This window comes from Pundamilia nyererei, unplaced genomic scaffold, assembly GCF_000239375.1.
Source record: "Pundamilia nyererei isolate P.nyererei 1_Seehausen unplaced genomic scaffold, PunNye1.0 scaffold00040, whole genome shotgun sequence".
Classification (NCBI taxonomy): Eukaryota; Metazoa; Chordata; class Actinopteri; order Cichliformes; family Cichlidae; genus Pundamilia; species Pundamilia nyererei.
Window position 1 is genome coordinate 544,100 of NW_005187441.1, and position 19,208 is coordinate 563,307.

At 43.5% G+C, this 19,208-nt stretch overlaps 2 protein-coding genes across 4 annotated transcripts; both read right to left on the minus strand.

The window, feature by feature from the left end:
- Nucleotides 1-1,590: 1,590 nt before the first annotated feature.
- On the minus strand, nucleotides 1,591-4,674 carry rpl31 (ribosomal protein L31). Its single transcript, XM_005730889.2, has 5 exons — nucleotides 4,591-4,674; nucleotides 4,036-4,139; nucleotides 2,655-2,780; nucleotides 1,765-1,877; nucleotides 1,591-1,680 (listed from the first exon to the last, which is right to left on the minus strand). Exons 2-5 carry the CDS (start codon nucleotides 4,137-4,139, stop codon nucleotides 1,649-1,651), a joined length of 375 nt encoding a protein of 124 aa, XP_005730946.2. The 5' UTR covers nucleotides 4,591-4,674; the 3' UTR covers nucleotides 1,591-1,648.
- A 3,150-nt stretch (nucleotides 4,675-7,824) lies between these two features.
- Nucleotides 7,825-18,924, minus strand: zc3h13 (zinc finger CCCH-type containing 13). Of its 3 annotated transcripts, none has more exons than XM_013910310.1 (20): nucleotides 18,805-18,924; nucleotides 17,968-18,144; nucleotides 17,707-17,810; nucleotides 17,492-17,606; nucleotides 17,251-17,362; nucleotides 15,920-16,086; nucleotides 15,624-15,772; nucleotides 15,345-15,545; nucleotides 15,044-15,211; nucleotides 14,570-14,913; nucleotides 13,979-14,437; nucleotides 13,352-13,600; nucleotides 12,787-13,270; nucleotides 12,406-12,602; nucleotides 10,862-12,097; nucleotides 10,091-10,744; nucleotides 9,851-9,994; nucleotides 9,422-9,622; nucleotides 8,508-8,671; nucleotides 7,825-8,396 (listed from the first exon to the last, which is right to left on the minus strand). In XM_013910310.1, the coding sequence occupies exons 2-20, from the start codon at nucleotides 18,133-18,135 to the stop codon at nucleotides 8,193-8,195; spliced, it is 5,520 nt and encodes a 1,839-aa protein (XP_013765764.1). In that variant the 5' UTR covers nucleotides 18,136-18,144; nucleotides 18,805-18,924; the 3' UTR covers nucleotides 7,825-8,192. The 3 variants fall into 3 exon arrangements, with proteins under 3 accessions (XP_013765764.1, XP_013765765.1, XP_013765763.1); XM_013910311.1 differs by having other exon boundaries at nucleotides 15,044-15,205; nucleotides 18,776-18,924; XM_013910309.1 differs by having other exon boundaries at nucleotides 18,776-18,924.
- Between the last annotated feature and the right edge of the window lie 284 nt (nucleotides 18,925-19,208).

Below are 19,208 nucleotides of genomic sequence, written 5' to 3' on the forward strand. Positions count from 1 at the left end.
GTTCAGTATTGAACAGCAGAAATGAGGCTTTCTTGTTGGAAGTAATAAGTAGGGGTGGGTTTTGATTATCGATTTAGAGAGAGGGAGAGCTCTACATGAAGTGTGATTTTATCGTGGTGGAAGCAAAACAGCAAAAGTAAGAGGAAATTCATGATAATGTTTATGTGAAGCTTAGTTTGGATCGTCTTTGGCTGCTGGTTCAGTCAATATTGTTTGCAGAGATAAAACCTGCAGCTTCAGAATCGAGCGCAAAAAGGGCGTAAACACAAAGCGCCCGCCGACGCTTCGAAATCAGTGAGCCCCTACGGTCATTCTTACGCGGCGTGTCCGTGTCTGCGTATGTGCCGTCGGGTGAGAAAGGCCGCGGATTCTCACCGATTCGGATGCGTCGGGTCCGCGTTTTGTGCTCTCATTTACTGTTTTAGCTGTTTGGTGGTTGTAGAAATTCTGCCGTTTTGGGCAAAATAAAATTATATTTAAAAATCGATTCAGGATTTTAATGAATCGATATTACGTTATCCAAGCCAGAATCAGTTTTAATCGATAATCAAAACCCACCCCTAGTGATTACATCAGAGGCAAAGCTCAGACTGAGCAGTTTGGAGACAAAGAGAGACAAGACTGAGATTGTTGCATATATCCACGATCCCTTCTGTGCGCCTGTCCAAACAAAGGATGTTGAATGTGGAGCTGCCACGCAGGAGGAAAAGAGAAAGTGCACAGAGGTTCAGGGATGTAATGAAGGACATGAAGATAAGGTGAGATGGAGGCAGATAATCTGCTGTTGTGAACTCCAAAGGGAGCTGTCAAAAGAACCGTCCTCAAGAGACGACTTTGTTGATATCTCTACATTCGGATTAAATCAAATATATTCCACTCCATCAAGCAGGTGGACTCCATTGTTCAGAGAAATTGAACACCTAATTCATTTTCCATTAAATATCATAACAATATTCTTAATAAACACCACCCAGCACGCTCCAATAAATCCAGCCGTTTTTTCCCCCTATAAACTATCAGCACTGTGTTGTCATAGTGGTAGCGTTCAATGACCAATCAGAAGCTTTACTATCTAAAAAACCAAATAATAGTAAAGTAATTTTGCTTTACTTGAAAACAGAGAGCATCAAATCCCAAAGACAGTTCTTACTTATACTTAATCTCCTAAAACCCAAACTATTTCATGGCATGCATTTTTAATTTCTCTTTGATTTGGGGGCATATTGGGACACTGATGAGTGTAAATTGACAGATTTTTTTTTTTTTTTACCGATTTTTGTTTGTGACAAAAATGAGATGCAAATATATATAATGTCCTCGCAAGTGGATATCGAGCCCTCGTAGAGCAAAATTTAGTATTCTGGTCTAGACAACCCAAAATGTGACGTCCACCTATGTGGACACCAGGTCCTAGGAGGTTAAAAACATCTAATTATAAATAGTTATTTTAACAGGGTAAAGATTCATTTAATTTTTGCAAACTCTGACTGTTTTGCTAGCCTAAAATTATCATCGTTAATCCATAACAAATCTCAAATCAAACCTTCAGTTATGAGCAAAAAAAAAAAAAAAAAAGACAAAAGAAAGAAATGCAAGAGGAAACACTAGATGTCCTTTTATTTCCATTTATTCGACTTGGAGACAACTTTTAGTTTTCATCAACATTGACTGTCTGCAGACCTGTGGGGAAAAGAGAGGACACGATTAAGAAAATGTCATCATTACTTCCACGGGTACCTGAGAGTGAGTGAGAAACATGCTTACCTTTGCATGTGGTGACAGGAACGTATGTGACCAGGGTGTACAGTTTGTTGGGGGAATCCTCGTCCTCGTTACGCTTCCTGGACAGCCGTACGCGTATCCTGTACGGGACGTTCCTGTGACACACACACACACACACACGCACACATAAGAACACCAGGAAGCTAAATGATTAGCTGGGACATCACTAACTGCTACAGTCACAGGATGTTGCCACTCTTATTTCATGCAGTTTTAATTCCTGTGTAATCTTAAGCAATGCATCGAGATATTAAATGACAGCAAACCACAACAGTGAAAAACACCTCCCCTCTCTTCTTCTGTTCATATGCTGAGAAACAGTCTAGAAAACCTTCAGATATCCTACTTTCAGCACAGACAGAAATATGGTAAATTCGATTTTTCCCACATAGACGTAAGTGAATCACAAATAGCTGAAAGCAATGGCGCCATCAACAAGTTCCCCGACAATCTTGTATTTCTAAGCACAACTTTTGCTCTATGTCCAATAAATCTCAGTTGTGTGCACACAGAAGGCTGACCAACACCTCCACTAGTTCAACTAACCAGTTAAAAAAAAAAAAAGAATGACTGAAAAATGGCAACAGCACACCTGAGCACAGAATTTTAATTGAATGTTTCTTACAGCTTTCTTTGTTCTTTTTTGTACAAACCTAACTTGTTAAAGCACACGCTGACATATAGCAGTTCCTAAAGTCACTGTGGTGACAGGAGCTTACTGACAGCCAGTACTGCACACTTTAACCCTTCATATAAATACGCAGGAAAGTAAAAAATGACTTTAAGGTAAGAATAAACACGGACACAGTGCAAACCACCCATAAGAGCAAGTAGGGTGAAGCTGCTGAAATCTGAAGAGGGTACCAGCTCACCTCACACCCTTACTCCACACTGCCTTGTTGAGACGAGTGTCAATGCGGACATCAGGAGTTCCCATTTCCTTCACTGCGAACTTGCGGATCTCCTTGATGGCGCGGGGAGCACGCTTCTTGAAGCTCCTGCAAATGAAAAAGGGACAACTTTAATATGAATACAACAGAAAAGAGCCTGATTAGTATTTCTCAGCATGCCAACACTGGGTGAACAGCAGCACTGGGCGACAGATAACAGTCACTGACAAATTAAATGTATGTGACTTATTCCTATTAGACCTATTCTAGGTAAAATAATTTAAAAATGACCCAGACTGTCCAAGTGTTAGTGTGATTATTATTATTTTTTTTTTAATGATTTTCATCAAACAAATCAGACACTTTAATTTGGAATTTGAAGATCTGTCCGTTCCCCTGATGTTATCTTCTGTAGAGCACAAAATACTCAAATTCACCCAATCCTCATGTCCCCTTTTTCTTTGTGGCTGAAGGATCTGTCATTTCTCAGACAAGATTAACAGGTAAAGGGTATTTTGGTTTGTGGAAGTTTTTTTTTCAAAAATGAAATTCTTTCATTGATCATTTTCTCCCTTTCACTGTAGATTAGCACTCAGAAGCACTGTCTATTCACTGAACTACCTTTGTCTCTAGCTTTTATGTCATTTTGTTTTTTAATAGAGAGGCATTATTAGTTTTTATGTGCGCTGCTTTATTGTGTGCTCAGGAAAACAAGGGGACCCAATATAATTTGAATTTCTAACGTTGATCCTTCTGTCTTCTCTTATATAACACATTTCATGAATTACTAAAATGCTCAGATTTATGTAAAATAAGTTAAAGGACTGATTGCTTTTAGTGCATCCAAACAAAATGTGCTCATGTGCACAGCCGTCTCACACAACAAAGCCACACTGCAGTCGCTTTAATATATTTTAATCTAATCTTCAATCGGTATTTAAACTGTTGTTAATAACTTACTGAGCTTTCTAACATTATATCATTAACAATAAAAGTCATTTTGAGCCAGGAACAATATTCCTGTCACAAGATAGAAGCAGATCAGCTTTTTGGCAAAGTGATTTTTAGGTATCCGTTGTTGATCTGGGTAAAAACTCTCATTGAGATTAAAAGTGTCTTTTTCAACAGATGTGACCAAGAGGACTGCAGAAACTGCAACAAATACAACATAACAGGTCTATAAAGTTGTTTTCAGTGGCCCAAAAGGCCTGGCTTCATAAAAGAGTATGGTAATTTCTTTATTTATTGTATGACCTCCTTCTTTAATGCAGCTTTATACAGCCTACCACCATAAGCAAATATTTTAAACATACAAACAGATATATCGGAAATCGTTTTTTGGCATAACACCAGCAGTACTTACACTCCATGGATGCGCTTGTGGACATTGATGGTGTACTCTCTGGTCACCACCTCGTTGATGGCTGAACGCCCCTTCTTTTTCTCTCCTTTCTTTGTTGGGGCCATCTAGAAAGAAGGGGGAAAAAGACACGCATACTTAAGTTTGACTCCGCTTTCAACACAACTTAAGCTCGACACCCTAAGAAAAGCCTGACGCTAGCATACAGCTCGCGCTAGCGTTACTTACTCAAGCCAACATGTAGCTTAAATAAGAAAATAAATGACATAAACGTTACAAGAATAACTGTAGTGCTGGTATTATGTTTGAGCTCTGAGTGACAAACACTCCAGCAGTGTGTGGAGAACATGGACAACCATGCAGCTAGAAACCGCTCCGGTGCTTCTCCTTCGTCGCTTTAAAGTGTCTTTACAAACATTCAGCAACATCAAAATGGTCACATAACAGCAGATACAGTACTAATAAACAGTATTACACGATGGATGAACGTTTCTGTGGCTTTAATAGCATAGGATGGTGCTGGATTGTAGAATTATAGTTTCTGAAAAAATTACTCACCTCGGCTCTTAGCTGAGGCGGAAGTCGGAAGGACTGAGCTAAGGTGGAGGGTTGTGGGTAAAGGAAGCCGGTCCGTTTCGAATGAGGCCCGTTAACAACAAACGTAGAGCTAATGGTTCCTAGCATGAAAAATCCGTATAACTTTAAAGAAGTAGCTTTTATGGAAATTGTTGGCTGTAACATTTGTCTTCTGTCGAGTAATGACTAACAGTTCTTATTAAAGATATCTACGATTCGCATCATATTAGCAAAAGTATTAATCATTGATATGAATAGCTCCTTACTTATCACTGGAAACTCCACTGTAAGAGTCCTGTAACTTTGTCAGCTATTATTACAATACGTTTCTATTAGAACGTTTCTACATTTCAATCGGTCGTGTTTTGAGTGCATTTCAAGAAAATTTTAATACATGTTATGTTTTTCAATACATTTGAAAGCAAACGCACAACACGGTGTTCTTATAATATTCTAACTGTTCCTTACCACATTAACTCTAATACTTTTTCTGTCATCACTTTTGCAGGTAAATTATTATTTCACTCTCAACCTATTTGCACTACTGTTCACATATGTATTAGCTACCATATAGTATTCCCGAGGTGGCTCAGGAAGTAGAGCCGGTGACCGGTCATTGCCCAATCAGAAGGTTGGTGGATTGATCCCTGGCTGCTCCAGTCTGCATGCTTAAGTGCCCCTGGGCATTGAATTACGGGTTCTTCAAAATTGAAGTGTGAATTTAACACTGAAAGCACAGGTGTAGAAAATATGTACGTGGATAACTATGACACACTGTGTTAAGTCCTTTCAGTGTTTAGTAGAAACGTGCAAGTATCAGTCGCTTTACCATTAATATTTGTTTGTAATCATACTCCCAACTGTTTCTTTCTGTATATATTCCTTGTATGTTGAAAATTGTTTTAAGTGTATACCTTTTATATAATTTTTGATGTTTGTGACTCTACACCCAGTTGCTGTTTTCATTGCACCAAGCAGAGTGGCATCAGAATTTTCCTCTGTATGAACAAAGATTTTATGGCTTATCTTAGAACTCCACGTTGAAAAAGCTAAAATGCAATTTTAGCATCTAGAATCCAGTTTTTATTAGTCAAAGTTCGATTGTTATTAATAATTACTATCAGCAATTGAACTGCTGTAGATACCTACAACTCTTCTAACATTTCAGGCATCCTAATTGAAACTTTAGTTAACATCCAAATTCTACTGATATGTCTACTTCTAAGAATCTCAGATGTACTAGAATGGTAAAATTTATTATTAAAATCACAGATGGTGACAAATATGTTTAAATAACTTTAAAAAAAAATGTATATCTTTGTTTTCAGTATACATATTTTAAGTATATACTATATCTAACATGGTGTTATTTTGCACATGTAAAGAAATGTGAAATTAAACAAAATTTTCCACATAATTAAATTAAAAATGGTTGTAATCATTTTTTTCTACTAAAGGAATTGCTGTGCTTATAATTTAAAGATGTGTGTAATCACACAAAATGTCATGTCTACAAGTAAGAATATGTAATTTAACACAATCAAATTTTTACACAAATTTCTACAAAAATCAATACAAATGACAAAATCACTACTACTCATTCATGCCGATTACATTTTTAAAAGCCATATCATACCTCTGTGAACATCAACTACAATGTTGTCCTTGTAAACAGGACAATCGTAACCAGAAGGCAAATAAACTTTAATAGTATCATACACTGTAGCATAAAAATCTTTTCAGGTAATTAAGTCCTGAGTAGTGTATGTTTTTTCGAAGACAGTTTTGTTTTTTAATTTTTTTCATACTTTCCCGATATTAAGGCTTATCTACTTTTTAGTATGACACTGATAAAATGCTAATTCATTAAAAAAAAAAAAAAAAGAGTAGTCATAAGACTTTCTCTGTAGACACATATGGAGACAAACTCATAAACCTATCACCCATGAAGTGGTGGTAATTATATGCTAAACTCCAGAACTTACCTCAAAAATTTGTTTGCTTGAAGATTTCATCACGTTTGTCCTTATTTGTGAAAATGTCAATATTTATTTTACAGTAAAAAAAAATTACAGCATTGAACCAGATATTACTCGAATATTAGAGACAAGGACAAAAAAAATTTGTAAAAATGTTTTCTGTAAAACCAGAGTCATGGTCAAACTGAAAAATAATGGGAAACTGAGTTCGATGTCTCGGTGTCGATAAAATTACCGATACTGCTTTTCGGCCACTCCTGTTAGTTCTCGAAACCGACCCACATCGTGAACCACACATTATGTAGCAGATGGTGAATTGTTTCCTCAGTGGGACAGGATTTCATGAGGTAGTCCTTTCCTTAGTAAGTGGTCCCAATTCTGGAAAATTTTTATTTATTTTCGGTATTGTGTTATTGCCAATTTCGTTTTGGCAGAAATTTTCAGAAGTCAAAATGTGAAAACTGGGTGTAGGACAGGCGCTGACCCCGAATGGGTGGAGAAGAGGAATGGAGCTGGATTGGGTGGTGGATCACGCTGAATCCAGAGCTTTAGGACAAAAGTACTTTGCCCCTTCCTAATCTTTTCAGTCCTTTAAAATTATCCCAGCACACGCATAAGGCAAATCTTGCGTTTTTTGTTAAGCAACTGTCTCCTGATACAACCACATTGTAAAGGTGCACCTTATCCATCTGTGCAAGACTACCGTGACCTTGTTTAGCCGCCTCCATGACAGATTGAAAGTTCAGATTAATGGCTTGTTTTCAGTCATTATTTCCTAAGCAGTACACTGTCTTTTCCTACTGGGAGCGCTTTGGCTCCATCATGGATGATGTGGGCTCGTGAGAAGAGGAATTCCACTCGTTCATGTTCGTGACCTGGTGATCTGCACTCCCTTCAGTTCCTGTAAGAAAGACACTGCCAAACCATTTAAAAGAAACACAAAAAATAAAGCGTGTTTCCACAAACTAAAAGCTTTAACTAATTACATTCAGTGAAGGAATAGCTTGGCAGTGCTTTTTAGTGAGAAATGTTCTTTCAAGTTCCTGCAGGATGTTTCACTGCTGTGAGTCAATAAAATCTGCAGCCAATGCTATAGACTCGGATTCATGTATTATGGTGTAAACAAACAAACAAACAAAAAAAACCAGAACAATATTAAGTGTCCCATTATGTCATGGCTGAACAGTCGTTTCATACAAACCAAAAGACCAGTTACAAAAAAAAAATTAAAAAAATAATCAACATCTAACCATTTTAATGCACAGTTGTACTAACCAATGCACAACATGGGAAACAAATCTTTGTCAGGCAGGTGAAACTGATCGTTAAAAATCTGCTCTAAAACACTGTAAATCCACAAAAACATGAAGTCATTTTAGGCGTTTTAGATTTCTCATACATGGATAGTTGCACCCCTCCATAGGCTAGTTATCAGTCTATGGAACACATCATGAAAAACAAATAACTGAAAGAGTCATAACATTGCCTTTTTCCCTCTCGCGACTAAAAAGGCTACGTATGTAACGAAATGAGACAGCGAGAAACAGAGTTAGGAGTGAGAGGAAGTAAAGGCCTAGAAGCATTCACCTCTGATGTGTTTTACTCTCAGGACACACAGACCTCAGGCTGTGCTGTGCTGAGCTTACTACCACTACCAGCTTCAGTAATGTCAGCTGCTGGTGCCGACCCACTGTCCGACCTTTCCGGGGCCGATGCCTGGCCAGCCATGGTCCTTCTGAAGAGACGCATGCTCATCTGCAGAAGTTCATTGTCCACCACAGGTGTGGTGGGGTCATGCTTGGATAGACCCTGAGAAAAAAATAGTTAAGAGCTAAGAGTTAAGAGATTTAAGCACATTCATTTAAGATTAATAAACAATTTGTTGATCTCAATTTAGGTCTGTAACTGGAGAGCACATACCTTTTCGTTTTTCAACAGTTGCCGGCGGATGGCGAAGTCCCTGCGAGCACACAGGGCCTTGCAGCACGGCCCCAGATTCCTCAATAAACCTGCCCTCTCCACCCGCCTGTTCAGAGCTGCCATATTCAAGGCTCCCAGGTCATGCTCAAAGAGCTTGTCAGCATCTACCAAGATGACGACAACAGAGGTTTAATTTGATGGATCAACAGGAATTTTAAAAAAAAGAAGCGTTCAGCTTTATTTCTTCTGGAAGAGGTTGTGAAACTTAGTAAAAGGAGCCTGATCCACGTCAAGAAGTCAGACAAGCTCTGCTGTTAGCCAGCATGAGTGAAACTGTCTTTGAAGTGGATGTAACTCTGTTACAGTTAGTGAATAAACTCTCATACAATGTGAAAATGTAACCAAACTGTGAATTTTAGGCCACTCGAACCTAACATTAGCTGCCACGATGTTCTTGTCATTTAGCCAGCTTATATCAGCTGTCCAGAGACGGAGAGGGTCCCATGTCTAATCTGCTGACAATAACTGCAACAATATCTGGAACACATATGCACATTTAATCACGTTGTCATGTGTTGGATCCCGGCTTCAGTTCGGGAGATGACGCTTGAGGAGAGGACGAAGGGAATGGCAGTTTATTAAGTTGCCGGTGGTGTTATCCATTTCCTCTTCGTTTTGGTTTATTTGGTGACGGGAACCCCTTCTCTTAATGATAAACAGGCATGCCACTTCATATTTTCAGTCTAGAGGTACAGACATGAATTTAAACGTCCCCTCCACAGTATCCAAAAGCCTACGACTTTTCTTCTCTGACCAACCTCCAACCACATACGCATTCTGCAGAAAATTGTTTTTTCCTTTAATGAGATTTGACTGTTGACTCAATACATCCAGTTTTTATGTCCCTAACTCACCTTTGGGATCGTCCAGCTCAGACTTGCACACTTCTTTGACTTGTTCCAGGAGTTCTGGGCCAGCAAGTCTCTTGGATATGCCTGCCCTAAGAAGCACCGCCCCTGGGGTGAAGCGGAGCAAGGCTGCCCCCGCTGCCCGCGGTTCCTGTTTCTGTTTGGGCATCAGGCTGGACCAGTCCACATCTATCACATCCAGAGGACCTGTCGGCACACGACAAAGGCAGAGGCTTCATTTGTTAAAGATCACCAGAGAAAATTTCAACTGAATACTTTGCATTTTCTCAATTGTTATTAATTGTAGAGTTGATGAACTTCAGGCCTGTCAGAATTCAAGACAATCAAATAAAAACAAAGAAATAAAGAGGGGAGAGAAACTGACGACACACTTTCATGTGTGTATGTATTATCCACAGAATGTCTTTATTGTACCTGAGATTTTCTCTTCTTCTTGTTGATCTTCTTTTTTCTGGCTGTCAGCCAGAATTTCATCCAGCTCATCATCGCTGATCGGTTCGTACTCCTCGCCAACAGATGCCATAGACTGGACATCGTCTTCCTTCCCATCATCGTCTCCTAAAACCACCACACACAGTTTTCTTAAAATCCTTGTAGGAAAAACAGGAAATGAAAAAAAAAAAAACACATTTATGCACATTTTTATCTTCTTACCATCGATGCTGTCTGCCTTCTCCGCCTCCCGTTGATCTCCAGTTAGATGGGGACTGTTGCTTGGTTTCTCGGGCTCTGGAGGACTGAAAGCTTCTCTGGGCAGCATAGGCTCGTAATCCATCCTTTCTTGTCTCATCATGTCTCCTCGCAAGTCTCCTCTGATGTCCCCTCGTACTGGAGCCCTGGGGTCCCCGTGGGGCGTGATATCCATCATCATCAACCTTTCCCTCTCTCGGTCAACACCTCGGTCACCTCGACTGTCTCTCTCCCGTTCTCTCTCCCTTTCCCGTTCATGCTGCTGGATGAGTCCTTCGGGGAGTAAGCGTTCCCTGTCCCGGATGTCCCGCTCCCTAAGGAGAGGTTCGCGACCAGGACGCATCAGCAGGGGCTCCCGCCCCCGGCTTGGCCATTCAGGCTCCCATTCTCTTGATGGTGGTTGTTGTAGTTGCTGTTGAAGAAGCAGAGGCTGCTGCTGTTGCTGCTGAGGTCGGAGGTCCTTGCGTTCTCTCTCCCTCTCTCTTTCCCTCTCCCGTTCAAACGGCTCCCTTTCCCTTTCTCGACTGTCGTAGGAGCCGGCACGGGACCTGGACCTGGCCTGCCTCTCAGAATCAGGAGAGCTGCGTCGGGAGCTGTGGCTGCGAGAATCCTGCCGGTCTAAATTAAAAAAATAAATCAATAAATAAATCAACATAGGTCAAATTCAGAGTGATCCTGGTAGTACAGGATGTGTGCAATTCTGTGTCACGTTCAGGATTCAGGTGAGGCTTTTACCTGATGAGGTGCTACGGCTGGGCTCTCCTCTCCTCAGCTGATCAATCCGGGACTTCCTCTCAGAGCACGGAGGGTCATTCGCCGCCGGCCTCTCGCGGTCTCGCTCCCTCTCCCGTTCCCTCTCTCGCTCCCGCTCTCTTTCCCGGTCCCGAGAGTTGGTGCCTTGAAGTATGCCCCGGCGCGATCGTGGGCCCTGGGGATCTTCTCTGTGGGCTGACTCGTTAGAGGGTGAACGCAGGCGTCGAGACGATGTCCGACTCTGGTTGCTCCCCATGCTGCTGCTGCGCGTCTGCTCTGGTGGGGGTTTCCGGAGCAGCGGTTGGGACATGAGAGGCTGCGGAGGCAAAGTCTGCAGCAGCATTGGAGGATCCTGGGAGAGCAGAGGTGCAATGGGTGGTGGATTACCCCGGCCCATCCTGGGGCCTCCACCTCTCCTGAGAGGTTCAGCAGGAGCCCTATCAGCAGAAACCAAAGGAGCAAGTGTTTCCAGCGAGCCTCCCCGGTCTGTCACCTCCTCATCTGACCAGTCACTGAAATTGTCCATTTTGGAGAGAGGAGAGCGCTCTGTATTCCCTCCAGCACCTCGCTGATCAGGTCTCATTGAGGGCGGCGGTGTCCGAGGACCCCTCTTCCTCTTACTGTGTGGCAGGTAGGTTGAAGTTTCCTCCTCGGATGCTTCAGACTCTGCCCCTCGCGATCGCTTCCTCTTTCGCTCTAGAGCTTTCTTCTTTGCCCCTTTCCTGGGAGAATGTAAGGGTGGAGGCACGTCTGCAGAAGCCACAGATGGGGGCTCGGGGTTGAATCGGTCCCCTGCAGCAGCCAGGGCGCTGCCAGCGACAGTCTCTTCGTCTTTGCGACCCTTCTTCAAGCCCTTCCTCTGTGACTTTGTCTTCTTTTTCCCCTCCTCATGCAACTGGGAACCACTGGTTTCTCTATCTTCAGTGGCAGCGGCAAGGGGTAGATGCGGAGGTGGTGTAGGATCTCTGCCTCTGGTACGCAAGTCAGAAGGCGCGTCTGAGAGGTGCTCTCCACGCCTGTCGGCCCCTCTGCTTCGTTCCCCACGAGGCTCCAGGTCCTCATGGCGACCGCGTGCTTCCCTTTTGTCCCCGACTACCCTGCGGTCCTCATCCTTCCAGTGAGTGGGCTTGTCATCGGATGCGGCAGTTCTCGGCGGCGATCGTAACAGCGGCTCCTGGGGCCGTACCACCTGGCTCAGCAGACGATGCTTGTCCCCATCTGTGTGTCACATAAACACGTTCAGCACTTTTAAAGCATTGGAGTCAAGTACAGAAGTTTTTCCTTGGAGGTATCGGCTGAAAATGCAGTGAAAGGAAAATCTAACCTAAAGGAGAACTTTGACATGAAAGCTCTTTCATTTTCTTTTCACTTGACAGCCAATGACTCCAAAGCACCAGCACATTTTACAAAGAGAAATGAAACTTCAAAGTGTTTACACAGAGCACACACGTTTACAGAAGGATGTGTATAAAAGTGCAACCCCCCATTAAAATATAAGTGTGCCCTTTCAAAAATAATTTCCCTACTGTCAGATGGAGGCAGACACACTGGGCTGGGGAGGAGGGGCTGAAGGTGGAGCTTGGCCTGCCCTCGGCCAATCGGGCGCTCACTTTTATCTTCGGCACTATTGTAGTCGTCGCTGTCTGCTGGACTGAGGTCCAGTGTCGTTCGCTTAGGAGAGGATCGGGGACTCTGGCTGCTATCCATCCTGGGCCTCTTACGACTAGAAGGAGAGGACATTATAATAAGCGCAGATCAGTATTTGGAGATTAGCACGATAACGGCTACATAAAACTAAATCCGAACATTCAGGAAACTTTACTTTGTAAATAATTGCTGGATTATGTGCGGATGACTATTTAATGTAGAAAGTCGCACAAATACACGGATTAAAAACTGACACATGCCTCAACTTGCGATCGTCCCGGCTGTCTCGAACCGGCCGTTCATCCCTGGCGTCGTCTCTCCTCTCCCGCCTCTCCTCCCTTCCCCTCTCTCGGGCCTCCCATTCCCGCAGTCTCTCCCGCTCGCGCTGTTCTCTCTCCCGTTCTCTCTCTTTCCTCTCCCTCTCTCTCTCCCGCTCCTCGCGCTCCCTTTCCCTCTCTCGCTCTCGCTCCCTCTCCCTTTCTCGCTCTCGTTCTCTCTCCCTGGCTCGCTCCCGCTCCCTCTCCGCCTCCCTCTCCTTCTCCCGCTCCTTTTCCCTCTCTCTCTCCCGCTCTCTCTCCTTCTCTTTCTCTCTCTCCCGCTCCCTCTCCCGCTCCCTCTCCCGTTCGCGAGTCCTGTCGTCTCTCCTGTCTTCAGCTCTCTCAGTCCTGCGCTCGTCCCTCCTCTCGTCCCTCTCAGACTCCTCCAGCCTCCCCTGGTGTCTGCTTGGAGAAGCTGCCCTTTGGTCTGTTAAACAGAGAAACCAGCCATGAACAACTACACACTCACTTTAACGAAGGAAATCATGTGCGGGCTTCTAATCTTCACCTCTTTCGCGGTTGTCTCTGCGATCCCGCTCTCCATGTCCTCCTCTCCTGTCATACGAGGGGTCTCTGGTCTGCTCCCCTCTTCTCTCACACTCGTAGCGATCTCGGTCTGACACCCTGTCAGAGCTTCTTTCATTGGCACTGCGATCTGTGCTCCTCTCCACACTCCGTTCACGAACGGCACTGCTCCGCGATTCCCAGTTGTCATGGCTGCTTTCCAGTTGGGAACCCCGAGAGTTTCTGTTGGAGCCTAACAGAAGGAAAAATGAGAAAATGGGTTGACATATATTTCAAGACAGTCACCCAAAAAGACTAAGAGGGAAAACAATTACCATCAAATTTGGGATACAGTGAAGATTTTAGCTAGCATTTCTGCTTTTCCTTTGCGTAAAAAAGATTTCTGCAGATTTCAATCTTTTATTGATCATGGGACACAGAAATCTCCAGTCATCTTTTCACTCTCAATTATTTTGTTAATTTCCCTCATTAGATATGAGATGTTCCAGCAGCTTATTATCAAAATGTCTCGTCTTTTGTTGCCGCACACACACTCTCAAAACTCACAGCAGTATTTCAAATTCATACTTTAAAAAGACTGAAAATAATCACTTTGCTTTTATTTACTTGCCTTTCTCAGGTATGTCATTAGCGCGTCCTCTACCTCGTCCATTCCTATCAGCTCTGTCCGTCCTGCTCTCAGTCCTTGCTTCTCCTCTGCCTCCATCGTCACGTCCATGCCCTCTCCCGTAGCTCCTGTCATCCTGAGTCAGGTCCTCCTTCCTGTGTGCATCAATCCTCTCCCTCTCTCTGTCTCTTTCCTTTTCTCGCTCCCTCTCCTTTTCCCGGTCCTTCTCTCGCTCCCGTTCGCGGTCTCGACTGGAGCAGGTCTCCACCCTGCTCTCTCTCAAGTCCTTCACATCCCTGCTATCACGAGAATCTCGAGTTGGTTCCCTTCCTCGGTCACGAGCGTCCCGTCGGTCACGAGCATCTCGGGCGTCCCGGTCGTCACGGGCATCCCGGGAGATCTGTTCAGAGTCATAGTCCCGGTCGTCACGGATGCCGTCCTTCTCTCGTTTGCTGTGACTATCTGTGTGGAGAAAAGACAAATAGCTTAATAGCAGATAAATGTACATTTTTTTAATTGACAGCCTATATTTTAAAGCAAGGCTACAGCCAACAGACTGATAAATAGAAATCCAGTAATGGAAGATGAAGATACCATCTCTGCGCTCATGTCTGCGGTCCTGGATGGGAGGACTCCTCTCTCTGTCGCCACGACTCCTCTCGCGGCCCCTGGAGTGGCGCCGGCTGGGGCTCAACCTGTCAGACCGCCGATGGGGTGACGAGGTGTCATGAGAAGCAGGAGGCGAACGAGAGCGCCGGGAGCTCTGAGGTGAGGAGGCGGAGGCCTGAGCGGTGGCGCTTCTGTGGTAGATGGGGGAAGAAGAACGACGGCGTCGAGGAGAGGGAGAGTGCCGCTGGGCAGAGGAACCGGAGTGGGACGAAGGCGAGCGGTGACGGGGAGGAGTGGGGCTGCGTTGGTGGCGTGGAGGAGAAGGTGACCTGCAGTGACAAAAGGTTATTTCCTCTTGGCTGTCATGATCAAATATTTACCCAACTGTGAAGAAAGAAGTACAGGTGAGTGATCCTGCAATGTCTACAGCCCTGGAAAAAAAGGTTTCTGTGTGCTCACCTGTGAGGAGGGGATGCCAAGATAGAAGCCTTATGGGAGGAAGCTTTAGGAGAGGTAGATTTCTTCCTGGCTGAGGGCGACGCACCCCTGGAGGGAGATGACACGCTACCAGAACGCTCCTCTGATGTCACAGACCTCTTGGCCTTGTGGGAACTGTCAGATCTGTCCCTTCAAACAAAAAGGTGACATTATAAAGAGCGAGCACTGGAAGTTGAAAAGGATAACTCAGGATAACTGTGAATATGACTCAACGAATTAAAAACATACACACGCTGCAGGATGCACTAAATCCCCACTTTACCTGCGTTTTTCCTTCTTCTCTTTGTGTTTTTCTGCATCTCGTCCACGATCTTTACCCTCCTTCTGCTTCTCGTCAGACCTCTCCTTATTTTTGTGCTTGCCTTTGTGTTTTTTCCCGACCACGGGCAGGTCCAGAGGGACCGGTGGAGGGGGACTGGGGGTACGGGGCCCTTTCTTCTTGCTGTGGCTTCCTTTCGAAGACCTGGTCAAAGAATGACGGAAAATATTTATCAGAACCTCATCAAATCTGTAGGTCTCATATTTTGTTTTTCTTCCCTACCTGGTAGTTTCTAAAACAGGTGAGGATATTGATGCCTTCTTTTCTTTCTTCCCCGAGCCCAGCCCTTTGTTTCCCCGTTTATGTTTTGGCGAGCCACTGGACTTTCTGGATGAGGGTGAATCTTTGGAGCTTAACTGCTCAGGGGAAGCCTGAAGGACGAATGTGACAGATCGAGCTAAAATTCAGATGACAACCACCTTTGCAGACAGCTACTTCAACGGAGGAAGTGAGCTGTGCTAATACTTTTGAAATCCAGAGGTCTCGTATTGAAATAATCAAAGCATCTCATCGCTTACCTTTGGCAAGGCTGTGGTTCTGGCTTTCGTCGGAGTTTCGTCTTTCTTGATGACAATTTCTTCTCTCTTCTCCAAGTTTTCCTGCTCTAATTTCATTAGTTCACGCTGAATCTTTTGACGCTTCATCTCTAGGGATAGCTCATAGTCGTAATCACCGATATCAGAGTCTGAAAATTAATGGGAAAAAACCCAAAACAAAACAGTAAAATTGGAATGGAGAAGAGCGTTTCAATCCACAACATCAAAATGGTATTTACAAATAAATGTGTCAATTTCCCTTTAAACTAGGGCTGCCACGATTAGTCGACTAGTCACGATTATGTCGACTATTAAAGTCTATTATAGTCGACGCATCGTTTGAAGCTTTGTAAGATCACAAAGGACGCAGAAATGAGTAGTAGGATTTAAGAGTGTAATAACGGACTGAAACAGAAGATGGCAGCACTGCATGTACAAGGATGCCAGCTGCCATTAAACCCCGAAGAAGAAGAAGCTGTGTCCCAGAATTCATAGCGCAGCTGTCAACAATGGCGGCAGCTAGTTAGTTTTAACTTTACTCTTATTATTCTTTCTGGGTCACAAAATAAACCTTTAACATATTTTCAGGCGAGAATGTAGCTGTGGAAACCTCAAATATCTGCTCAGTTTATCAAGACACCACGTATTTTCAAAAGCGCTCCGACGTTTTCGGAGACATCTGTTACCCACTAGCTCGTTAGCTAGGCGGGGGCAAGGCTAACTAGAGCCGTGAGAACACCGGACTCCCGGCAAATCGTTTTCAAACCCACCGCCGTCTTTCGCTAGTCAGGTTAAACATATATATAAGTCACTTAGATAACTTAAAAATGTTATTGTTTGGCTTTCTTTAGTATTTTATTTGTTCCTGAGTAATTCGGTTTGGCTGAGATTAAAGTTATAGTTTTTGCACAGCTAAAACTGTCAAGCAGGCAACTGATTATCAGAAGCTGGAGAATATACTCCGGTGTCCTGTTATATTTTAGAAAGCAAGGAGTTTATTAAACTTCACCGAAACAATCTGCAAATTTCATTAAAAATTAATAAACTACCATCTTGTCTTTATTTTTAGTTAGCACAAACACTTCAAGCTGTAAGCTAATGATAGTTATATAAGACCAGATGCTGCTGGTGCAATAAGCAATTGCACCAGCAATTGCACTAATCAGATCATCATCCATTGGACGTACAGTACGTCCAATGGATGATGATCTGATTAGTCGACTAATCGCAAAAATAATCGGTGACTAGTCGACTATCAAAATAATCGTTTGTGGCAGCCCTACTTTAAACGTCATCAAAACAAAACACCGAACCTTCACGATTGGTTTCCCACTCTGTGGGTTCTTCTTCACTGCCTGGGGTACGCTCCTTTGTTATCTTTATATCCTCCTTCTCTCTGTGTCGGCCTCTGGAGGACTCTCTCTGCTACAGTAGCACACACAAACAAACCGTTTTGCACAATGTACTAAATTTTCCAAAGTGATTTCAAATCTAAACTAGATTCTTCATTCAGAAATGCGTTATTATCAAAGACCAAAAGAGCAGAGGACTCACTCTTACTGTGGGGGACGAGGGCTCATCTAGGTCTCGTTTCAGGTTTTCTGCTTCAACATCCTGTCTTTTATTTTTCATCCTCTCCCGCAGATCACCTGTGGGCCTCTCGGTTGACCTGTTTCATTAACGCAGAGATTAGAAAAACACATGCACAAAGGTCGATTTGATTTTAAAAGCAACACTCAATACAAATTCAATAACCACAGCCATCTTACCGGCTAAAGCTAAATCCTTTGCCTCGTGGCTGAGTTCCATGTGTGTAGCGACAAGTGTTGCCGTAACTGCAATTCCCAGTCTTCAGCCAATTTCTACAGTGACTCTAAAAAAAAGAAAAACAACAACAAAAAAACAAAATACAGATGAGCCAGGCCAAAGAAGAAACAGAGCACTGTGCCATATTAATTCAAAGACACAGAGACTTGGAGATTTCCCCCTGGAGGGGGGAAAACCCTCTCTGACCTCTGGGTTATACATACATCAGCAGCATTACTCCCAGTGCTGGGTCCAAGCCTTTCAAACACACTTGGCCTGCGGGACGGAGCAGCGGGGTTGGTGCTGCTGCTGGTTGTGGTGCTGCTGCTGCTGCTGCTGTCAGATATGGTTTTTGAATTTTCCACTGTTACCTTCCGCCTGATCTTGGACATTCTGCAGGACTGCAAATATGACAAACAACGCTCAGTGAACTCTCTTTAATCATCTGCATGTTTACAACTTGGCACTTTAGAAAAAAATGACTTAAAAAGAAAACAAAACAAAAAAACAAAGCAAGTCTGGCAGGAAACTTTCTTTGCAGTGCGATTCCCTCAAACTCCCTGAATTAATTCATTCCCTACAACCGATCTTAAACTGCAACCGAAAACCCATTTCTCACTGTTACTGTTGCAACCGTTTGATAATCACATGGCCTTCCCGGATGCTTTAGTACTCCTGTGCATAATGGAGCATCCAAAACATAAACACATGCAAATATCTGCCGTCAGTGCAGCTGCTCTGCGCTAACTTATAGCAAGCAACAACGCATGCTACCTTTAAGTAAGCTGAAGTTCCCCGTTAACTACAAGAACTGAGTGCTGTTTACCATCTTTAACTAACCAGGATGCTTCTGAAATTCAAAAAGCGTCGTAGATTAACACTAATTATTCTGCATATCTCATACTAGAATAAAGCAAGCGAATGCAGGCTAATGCTAAAGTTAACTGTGTCATGTTTTATCTCAGCGCGGGGCCTATCTTAGCCTGCTCCAGTAGCCTGCATGCTAATCTGCAAATGAAAACACGGTCTCACCCAAGATATTTTTTCGGTGTCACACCTACTTTAATCAGGCTGGCGGATTTAGCACTTGTAAAAAAAATTACAAGGCTTATTCTTTAAAAGCAAAGGCAGAAACTGCCCTGGGTGCCTTCATATTGGCGGAGAGTGCGCGTCATAGCTCCTTCTTCTTTTGTGGTTTGTGAATGAGGAACTCGACCTCCGCGGCGATGCATTTACCGCCACCGCCTGTTCATGTGTACAGCTTTTAATTATATTTTTCCCCAGTTCCTCTGCGTTGGCTTACACACATACACAAGATATAAATCTTGAAAGATGGCCCATTGAGACCTAGCTGCCGGGAAAACTTGTTTTGTAAATGTAGCAGAAAAAACATTATATTTCAATACTGGCTTATTGATGCCGAAACTTTTCAACACAGTCATCTCTGGTGACATCTGGTGGCCAA

Coding starts and splice junctions, on each gene's coding strand:
- rpl31 (XM_005730889.2), bottom strand. CDS start 4,139: ATGGCCCCAACAAAGAAAGGAGAGAAAAAGAAGGGGCGTTCAGCCATC. Junction 2,781..4,035: donor CACAAGCGCATCCATGGAGT/GTAAGTACTGCT, acceptor TTTCATTTGCAG/GAGCTTCAAGAAGCGTGCTC. Junction 1,681..1,764: donor TCCTGTCACCACATGCAAAG/GTAAGCATGTTT, acceptor TTTTCCCCACAG/GTCTGCAGACAGTCAATGTT.
- zc3h13 (XM_013910310.1), bottom strand. CDS start 18,135: ATGTCCAAGATCAGGCGGAAGGTAACAGTGGAAAATTCAAAAACCATA. Junction 17,363..17,491: donor CCTCGTCCCCCACAGTAAGA/GTGAGTCCTCTG, acceptor GTGCTACTGTAG/CAGAGAGAGTCCTCCAGAGG. Junction 13,271..13,351: donor CAGAGACAACCGCGAAAGAG/GTGAAGATTAGA, acceptor TCTGTTTAACAG/ACCAAAGGGCAGCTTCTCCA.